Source organism: Melospiza melodia, chromosome 7 (genome assembly GCF_035770615.1).
Source record: "Melospiza melodia melodia isolate bMelMel2 chromosome 7, bMelMel2.pri, whole genome shotgun sequence".
NCBI lineage: Eukaryota > Metazoa > Chordata > Aves > Passeriformes > Passerellidae > Melospiza > Melospiza melodia.
The window spans coordinates 7645256-7654111 of NC_086200.1; the positions used below are offsets into that span (position 1 = coordinate 7645256).

The following is an 8856-nucleotide window of genomic DNA, read 5'->3' on the forward strand; positions in this document are numbered from 1 at the left end:
GGGGCGAGCTGGTGAGTGAGCGGGACCAGCAGCCGGGGCTGCCGGCCGGGGATGAGCCGGGGCCCGGCACGGTGGGAGCCGCCAGGACGCCCCGAGGGAGAGCGGGCGTGGGGCCAGCGCAGGGCGCAGAGCATCCCGGGCTGGCTGAGGGCTTCCCCAGGCCTGGCACGGCATCGGCCCCACTGACGGCATCGTGCTCCTCCCGCAGCCCGACGGCACCAGCGCACCCCTGGAGGTCGTGCTGCTGGGCAAGGTGTCCACTGGCTTCCCCGGTGTGGTCCAGCTGCTGGAGTGGCTCGAGCTCCCCAACTGCATCGTGATGGTGCTGGAGCGGCCAGAGCAGTGTCAGGACCTGCAGCGTTTCATTCAGGCACGGCGGTTCCTGCCCGAGGAGGAGGCGCGGGAGCTGTTCCGCCAGGTGCTGGAGGCCGTGCGGCACTGCACCAGCTGCGGGGTCCTGCACAGGGACATCAAGCCAGCGAACATCCTGGTTGACCTGGACACCGGGCAGGCCAAACTGATTGACTTTGGCTGTGGCACCTACCTGCAGGACACAGTCTACACTCACTTTGCAGGTGAGCCTACACAGGGCTGTGCTCCCGCTGCTGACATCTCATGGCCCGACATCTCATGGCCCAACATCTCCCAGCCCAAGCTGGCTGTGGCAGCGGGGATTCTCTCTTTTGCTGCCAGTCAGGGCACTGAATCTTCAGCTGAGTTGCTTTAGAGCAGGGCTGGGTGGGCAGCCATCTTCCAGCCCTGCTGGCAGCCTTTGCCAGCCACTCTGCCCAGGACTGGGGCTGGGCTGGGGCAGCCAGCCCGACCAAAACCCCTGTGGGTGGGGGTAGCAGAAAGGGAGGGCGGAACCTGTGCCCCAGCCAGTTTGGTGTGCAGATGAGAGGAAGGGCTTGGACTGCTCCACTCGCCCTGTTTGCCTTGGCTTCATAATATTTTTGGGGCAATGCAGGCAGGGAGGATAAGGGCAGGTTTTTTCCCCAGCATGGAGTGGGTTTTTCCTTTGCAGGTCATGGTCGGGCCTAGCCAGGGCTGCCCCCTTCCAACACCAGAGGCTTCTTTTCCAACTCTAACTTTGTGCACAAGTCCCAGGTGCTGGCGAGAGGGCAGTGGTCACCCTGTGTGCCCCTGATGCAGCCCCCACACACCCAGGGATGCTGGGGCCAGGCTCTGGGAGCAGCAGCATCCCCCTGATGAACTCCATCTGTATTCCATAGGAACACTGTCCTACAGCCCCCCGGAATGGAATGACTTTGGCTGGTACCATGGCGAGCCAGCTACCATCTGGTCCCTGGGCATCCTGCTGCACCAGATGGTCTGCGGGGAGCACCCTTTCAGGAGGGGCCAGAACCACAGCTGGGGCCAGCTCCCGCTGCCACAACGGCTCTCTCAAGGTGGATCCTCTTCTCTGGGCACGGGGGGAATGCCAGTGCTGGGAGCCAGCAGCGGGGTCGTGGGCATCCCACTCTAGCAGCTGCTGAGGAGGTGGCACATGTCCTGCTCTCCTCCAAAACAGGGAATTGATGGGAAAGTTTAGGCCCAGCACTGGGCACATCCAGCATGGTCTCGGCACGGGAATAGTGGGGTAAAGCAGACAGGAGCCTTCTCTGGCTGACCGTCACTTTCTGCTTTCTCTCCCCAGAGTGCAAAGATCTGATCAGGTGGTGTTTATCGGTGAACTCCTTGGACAGACCCGCACTGGAAGACCTGTTCTGTCATCCTTGGATGTGGGATATTCCTCTGCCATAGAAGAAGGGAGAGAGCCACAGGCACACTTTGATCCAGAGCCCTGGTAAGTTCCTGCTCCACACATGCCTTGGCAATGAGAAGCAAAGGAACCCAGAGCTTTTTGTGCTGCCTGTGTCACTGCACCGGAGTCATGGGATGGGAACACACAGCCCTTGTGCTGGAGCTGAGCTGCTCTGCCCAGCACTGGTGGCCGCCATCCCAGCTGATTTTGCTTGTCCTGGTTCCCTGACAGCTGGGGCCCTGGGCAGAGCCCTGAGAGCCTGGTCTGCCCCCAGGGAAGGAGAAGGAGCCCCTTGGAGAAGCTGTACCCAGTGGGGATGCTGCTGCTGGAGACAGCGAGGGTGATATCAGGGATGACAAGCTCTTCCTCAGCCTGGCAACGGGAGGCTGAAGGTGATGCACTTTGATTCTGGCACCTTCTTCAAAGCCAAACTCCACAGGGAATTTGCAGATGAGTCCCACCCGGGGAAATTCTGCCAGATGTGGGCATGACCCAACGTGGCGGGGAACCAAAGGCTCCCCCTTTGCTGGGGCAGATGCAACTCATTCTTCAGTGGCTGCCCAGCTGCTTTTGGCAGGGCTGGGAGGAGGGGCTGGGGTGGGTACGAAATGGGAGTGGGCTCCTGGCTCTGCCAACAGCCCCCTGCACCCACCGTGCCCCGGGCTGGGGCTGGGGCAGCCAGCCCGACACAAGCAAAGCCCCATGGTGGGAGCAGAGGTGGGGCTCCAGAACCTGTGCGCAGCTGCTTTGCTGTGCAGGCAAGGAAGTGCTGGGCTGCTCCACTGCCCTTGTTTGCTTTGGGGTCACCGGGATTTTGGGGGGCAGTGCAGGGGGGAAGAGAGAAAGTGTGGGCTTCCCTCACCAGTGGGTGGGTTTTTCCTTGGCATGCAGGGGTTGGGCCTTCCTCAAGGCCCTGACAGAGATAAGAGTTTTTAGCATTTTTCTTGTTTTCCCTTTCTGTCTCTAAACTCTTTTCAATAATGTGTTGTTTGTTATTCCAGAGGAAGCGTTCCAGGTGGTCCAGTCTGGATGGGGAAGTGCTTGGGAGCAGCTGTGGCGTGGATGGGCCGTGCCCTTGGAGAAGGCTGAGGCCATGGTTTGGGAGCAGCTTTTCTTCCAGCCGTGGATGGTGTGAGGTGGGTCCCTGTGTGCTTGGGCAGGGTGGGATCAGAGCTTTTGGGAGCTGGCAGCGAGCACAGGAGCATCCTGCTCTGGGCAGCTGCTGAGGGCTGGATGTGCCGTGGCTGGCTGCAGGCTGGGCACATGTCCTGCCCTCCTGCTCTGTGCCAAAGGCAGCAGGGATGGGCAGCCCTGGGCACAGCTCTGGGCACAGCCAGCATGGCCTGGGCACCGCATGCCTTGGCACAAGGGCACAGGAGCCCTCAGCTGACGGGCGGTTTCTGCTTTCTCTCCTTGCAGCCAGGCTCTGCGGGTGCTGAGGCTGCTCTGGGCTCTGCCAGGGCTCTGCTGGGCTCAGCCCTGGGCCCAGCTGGGCTGGCTCTGCCCTCACATTGCTCTGACAGCTCTGCATCAGACGAGCCCATTGTGAGCACAGCGCCTGAGCTTTCTGCTTTGGCAGGTGAGTGAGACTGCTGCAGGCCCAGAGATTGCAGCTGGGGACACACATCCAATTGGCAAGGACCCAAACTCTCCACAGTCCCAGCTGAACACCTGGATCTGTACAGGGTGTTTTGTCTGTCCCATTCTTCCTTCTTGACTGGCTGGAATTGTGCAATTGCACTTTGCTCCTCCTCTAGAAGTGCCATGAGTGGGCCAAAGCTGGCGAGTGGGCCGTGTTCCTGAGGCAGTGCAGTCTGGAGCTGGTGGATGGAGAATTGCCCTTCTGCACTTCCAAACCAGAGCAAAAAGCCGTAAGTGGAACTTTGTGACTCTAAGAAACTCTTGGCAGTTTCAAAGGGAATGTGCAGCTCATTCCCAGGCTGAGAAGGAAGGTCATCTTCTAAAGGATTTGGGCTTTGACAGAGTTTCCATTCCCAGTCCTGCTTGGAGCTGGAAGGGCACAAAGCAATTTCCTCTTGCTTCGAGCACAATTTCAAATACCAGTAGTGGGGACAAAGCCCAAAATCTTTTAAGAGGCTGCTGAGATCAGTAAGATGGATCCATGCCATCAGCACATTTACAATGTAAAGAACTGAGTTCTCTTTTGAAAAAGATCATTTACCTCTTAATGCAAAGAATGTATCTTTGCATTTATGTTTTGGTTTTTTCACTAACATTGTGTTATGATTTTTCACTAACACTTGGATTTTATTCTTATCTTTTACAATTTACCTAGTTTTTTTTTTCTTTTTCTTTTTTTTCCCTTTCAGTAGAAAACATGTCCTACAAAAGGAATGTCCTTTGCTCCTGGTTCCCGTGTGGAGCAGCTCCCTTCCTGCTGGCTGAGCTGCTCAGGCAGAGCCCAGCAGCTCCTGGCCCTGAAGGGCTGAGGCTTTTCCCCATTGCTGGGCACAGACTGATGGAGCAGCACTGCTGAACACGGGCACACACAGAGGGACCAGCAGCAGCTGCCTTTGGCCACCTGAGGCTCCAAGGCCCAAACTCTGAGCAGCCAGGGCTGGAAGAGACTGGCAGGATCTGATCCCTGACTCTGGGCAGACAGGGCTGCACAAATGACCCCACAGCAGCAGCAGCAGCAGCAGCAGCAGCAGCAGCAGCAGCACATGGAGCTGACTTTGAGCACAGCCCCTGCCCCTCTTCCCTCCCATGTGCAGCGGTGTCACAGCAGCCTGAGGCACCTGGGAGCCCCCAGTGGCAGCAGGGACTGGAGATGGCAGCCCTGGGCTCCTGGAGGCTGTGCAAGGAACGGAGCTGGGCACTCCCTGTCCATGGGGAGCTTCCAGATGGAAAAGGCTGCTGTGCCCAGGCAGCTGCAAGGGCACAGAAAGGAGGCTCTGGAGCACTGGATCTGTGCCAGTGCCACAGTCCTGGGCAGCAGCCAGCGAGCCCTGGGGGAACAGAGGGCACAGCAAGAGGGACAGAAGCAGGCAAGGGCAGAGACTGGGAAGAGCCAGGCCTGGGAGCAGGAACAGCTGCTCCATTGCACTCTTGGAGAAAGCTCTTGGCTGGTTCAAAGCAGTGAATGGCGTGAAGGGCAGAGAGGAGGCCACAGCAAACAATGCTCCTGTTTGCACAGCCTCCCCTCTCCGTGTCCCAGAAGGAATTGCATGGACTGTGTTCTTCTCTCCAAGCCGACTCGTTCAGCATGAGCAGCTCAGCACCAGGAGGTGAAGGAGCTGAAGCCTCAGGCCACAGGAGCTGGGCAAGAGTGAACTTTTGGAGCAAAGGAATGCTGCTAAAATAGCCCCAGCTGAATGCAGTGGATAGAATCATGGAATCACAGAATCCTTTCTGTTGGAAAAAGCCCTCTGAGCTCGCCCAGTGCAGCTGCTCACCCAGCAGTGCAAGCCCAGCACTAAACCACGTCCCTGAAGTGCCAAGGCCTGGACATCAGCCCTGAGTGAGGCCTGGACAGCAGGCCCTGAGCCAAAGGTGGCTTATGGATGAACCTTCCAACCAAAGGTTATCTTTGTATCTGCTCCCTAATGAAATGTGCATGGTTTTTAGCACTGAGATAGATGTAGCCACTCATTAGTGAAACATGGATTGACCTTTGTGTATTTAGAAGCCAGACAAGGCCATGAAATCTGACATCTGGCCTTGTTTGGGGCTGAAGGATCAAAGTCAGCTCCCTTGGTTCCTCCTTGAGCCCTGGCCAGGCTTTGGGAGGGACCCAAGAGGAGGATGAAAGCAGATGTTGCCACACTAGCAGTGCTGTCAGTTTGTTCATTCAGCACTGTCAGAGCTGGGCCCTCTCCCAGCGGGGTTGGAGCCTCACCTGGGGCTGGAGGCACCTGCAGGAATTCCCAGTGGCCAGGAGTGGCTCTGCAGCCCTTGGCTGTGACAGCTTCCCCAGCTGCTGTGTGGGTCTGGGGGATGGTAAAGGCTGAGGGTAAATGCTGCTGGATCTTTCTTAATCACTGCTGCAATCTATGGTGGGGATGGTTTGGTGCATTGCTGAGCTGCTCCTTTTGTGATTCTTTGCTGCTCTGAGCTGCAGGAAATGACACTGATTCCTTCAGTTGGAGTCTGTGTCTTTGGTGATGACCCTGCCCACTGGCAAAACAAAACTGGCACAGTCTGGCCAGATCCCAACAAAATGTCACTTGTTCAGTGTCAATGTGAGGAATCAGTCCCATCAGAAATTCCCAGCTGGGAAGCCCTTCCCTGGAGTTCCCTGGCTCTGGAGTGGGCTGAGGTTGGATCCCTGTGTGGGCAGTGGGGCAGTCGGGTAGAAGAAGCTGCACCCATTTGTTGCCTTCTATGCTAAGGCAGGCGACCTGGTTCTGAGGTACAGCTCGACAGCCCTCTCTCTAGGGCCGTTCGGGCCAATGACATACGCAGACACCAATGTGGTGGACGGTCAAAAGGCGTTTATTACTTCTTCTCATGGGGTCTTATAGTCTTAGGGGTCTCTACGTCAAAAAAGGGGTTTGTCCTTCTTACCTAGGGTTAGTAGGGAATGGAAAAGTACTGGGTAAGGGATGGAAAGTTACTGGCTTCAGTGGGGCAACATTCCTATTGTTAGTGGGACCACATTCCTATGTTAATTTCTTATCTATGAGTACCTGAGGGTCTTATCTATGGGGAACCGAAGGTCCTAGCTTCCCGTGACATCGCGAAATCTTCCGCAGCGCCTCTTCCCTAGCTACCACATCTCCCCCTCCCTTTTCACAAATGAATGAGGTAGTCGTGTACGTAGATACTGAATTAAGGTATAAAGTTGTGACTTGACAAGGGAAAGGGATTTTGGGAAACCTGAGTAAGCTTTTGCCAGACAAGTTTGGAAAATCTTGTGACTGGCAGTGTTCTTTGGTTGAATTCCCTGGTTGAATTCACAGCAACTGTCGTCGCCCTATGAACAGGATGTTGGTCCGTTCCAGGCGGCTCTGAACGAACGAGACCAGCTTGTTCAGCAGGCATGGTCCGAAGGTGACTGTTAGAAACAGCATCGCCAATGGACCTATCAGGGCAGAAATCAAAGTGGTTAGCCAAGGTGATTGATTGAACCAGGACTCGTACCAGCTCTGTTGGGCCTCCCTGTCTTTCTGCCTCTGGGCCAGTCGGTTCCGGAGTTCCGTCATGGAGTCTCTCACGACTCCCGTGTGGTCTGCATAGAAACAGCACTCTTCTTTCAAGGCGGCACACAGGCCCCCTTGCTGCATGAACAGGAGGTCCAGGCCTCGCCTGTTCTGCAAGACCACTTCTGAGAGTGAGGAGACTGACTTCTCTAGATAGGAGATGGATTTCTCAATCCTCTGCAGGTCCTCGTCAATCGTTGCCTGCAGTTGTGACAGTCCTTGGTGCTGTGTCGCTAGGGCTGAGACACCCGTGGCCGTTCCTGCTGCTCCCAGGCCGAGCAGCATTGCAATAGTTATACCTGTCATTATTTCTCTTTTGTGGATCCGGCTGGGTCCCTCAAGAAGATGGTACATCTCTTCGTCTGAGTGGTACAAGACCCTAGGAACAATCAGAACTTGGACACAGAAGTCGTTAGAGTCATTGAATTTGGGAAGGAACACACAAGGACTCACTCCGGATCGCTGGCAAACCCACATCCCCGATGCGGATGGGACTGCCCACTTATTGTTTTTCCTGTTCAGCCTGCCAATTTTGGTGCAGATGTTACCTCCCCGCTTAGCTAGGGTTGAATTGCCAAAGCATCTGCCTCGGCCTGTGACTTGACTCAGGGTGATTCCTTTGCGAGGGGTGTCCCATCTGCACTGGTGAGGGGCGTCGGCTGTGGAATAACTGAAGGGAGTGTCTAAAGCGACTCCTTCGTAAAAGGGAGGTTTGACGTCGTAACAAAGCCAGCAGGATTCGGTTAGGTTAGGGTTGGATTCATTCAGGGATACAAAGGTAGCCTCTAACATACGAAGGATTGGGTCTGCGTCTGACCCGGTTAAGCGACTCATCTGGAAGGTTTCCGCTTGACCGGTCGGGACATTGCTGACCCCTGTGGGTAAGGTTTTGGGGTAGGTTATGTTTCTCCCTTTCGGCACGCTTTTAATCACTTCGTTGGGTCCGACTGCTCTCTCTCTGTTAGAGCTAGAATCTGAGTCGGAATCCTCCGACCCTGTCTCGGGCTCCGAGCTCGCGTCTGAGTCCGAGCCGGAAGTCAAGTAAAGAGACGCTTCCGCGCTGCTCTGCCTTTTCCTCGGGCTCCGACCCCGCCCCTTCTTGCGGGGGTCGGGCCGTTCTCTCCCCCTGGGGTCCCCCCGCCTCCTGCTGGGGGAGGTCCTTGCCCTACAAGGACTTAATTTGAATAAAGCGCTCTGATTGGTCTTACGCGCCTCCGCGGGGGCCGCCCCGTCCCCCCGCTCGCCCGCACATGCGTTGTTCAGCGGGCTGACTGCGTTTCCGCCCCCCGCCTCCTCCTTTCCGCCCTGACCATGCGGTCCGGCGCCGTTTTCAAACGCATATGGTGGGGGGGCGTTTCTATCGGTCCCTATGGGGTCCGACATTCTGGCCGCGTTCCGCGCCTCCTCCGCGAGCCCCCGCCAGAACACCCGCGTGTGCTCCCCCCCCTCCGATGGTGAGTCCGCTCCCTGAGGGGGATCCGGCGTTCGCGCCTCCGCGCGCCCGCCCGGGTCAAGCACCTCCGCGGTTTGTGTCGCCGCGCCCACCCCCAACTGCGGCACGGCTAATAAACAAGTTCGCGCAGCTATCCAGGTTTCTTGCTCTTGTCGAGCCTTTTTCAGAGTCTGGACAACTCTGCCCCACGATTTTAGGGCTTTCCCTGAGCCCAAGGACATAGCGTCCTCCGCCAGGGCTTTTGTACAGTTATCCCACACGTCCGAATGTAGGACGTCCACGGGGCTTTCAATAGCCCCAAGATTAATCAATCTCGTCAATGCGAGAGTTAAATCCTTAAGTTTACATTCTATACCCCATTGCGCATGCATCTCTGTTACGACCTTCGCTATGGCTTCCATCGTCCAAGCTGGTCCGGGAGCGTCCCCCCCGCTGCGATTCAGTCCCGCTGTCGCAGCCGCCGTCCTCGTTCCAGG

General features: G+C 56.8%; 1 protein-coding gene across 1 annotated transcript; it reads left to right on the forward strand.

The window, feature by feature from the left end:
* Positions 1–232: 232 nt before the first annotated feature.
* Positions 233–1345, forward strand: LOC134420483 (serine/threonine-protein kinase pim-1-like; the record flags this gene model as incomplete). The annotated part of the gene is made up of 2 exons (XM_063160650.1): positions 233–575; positions 1233–1345. Coding segments are annotated over 2 exons (456 nt in total), but the record flags the coding sequence as incomplete, so codon positions are not given.
* Positions 1346–8856: the final 7511 nt, after the last annotated feature.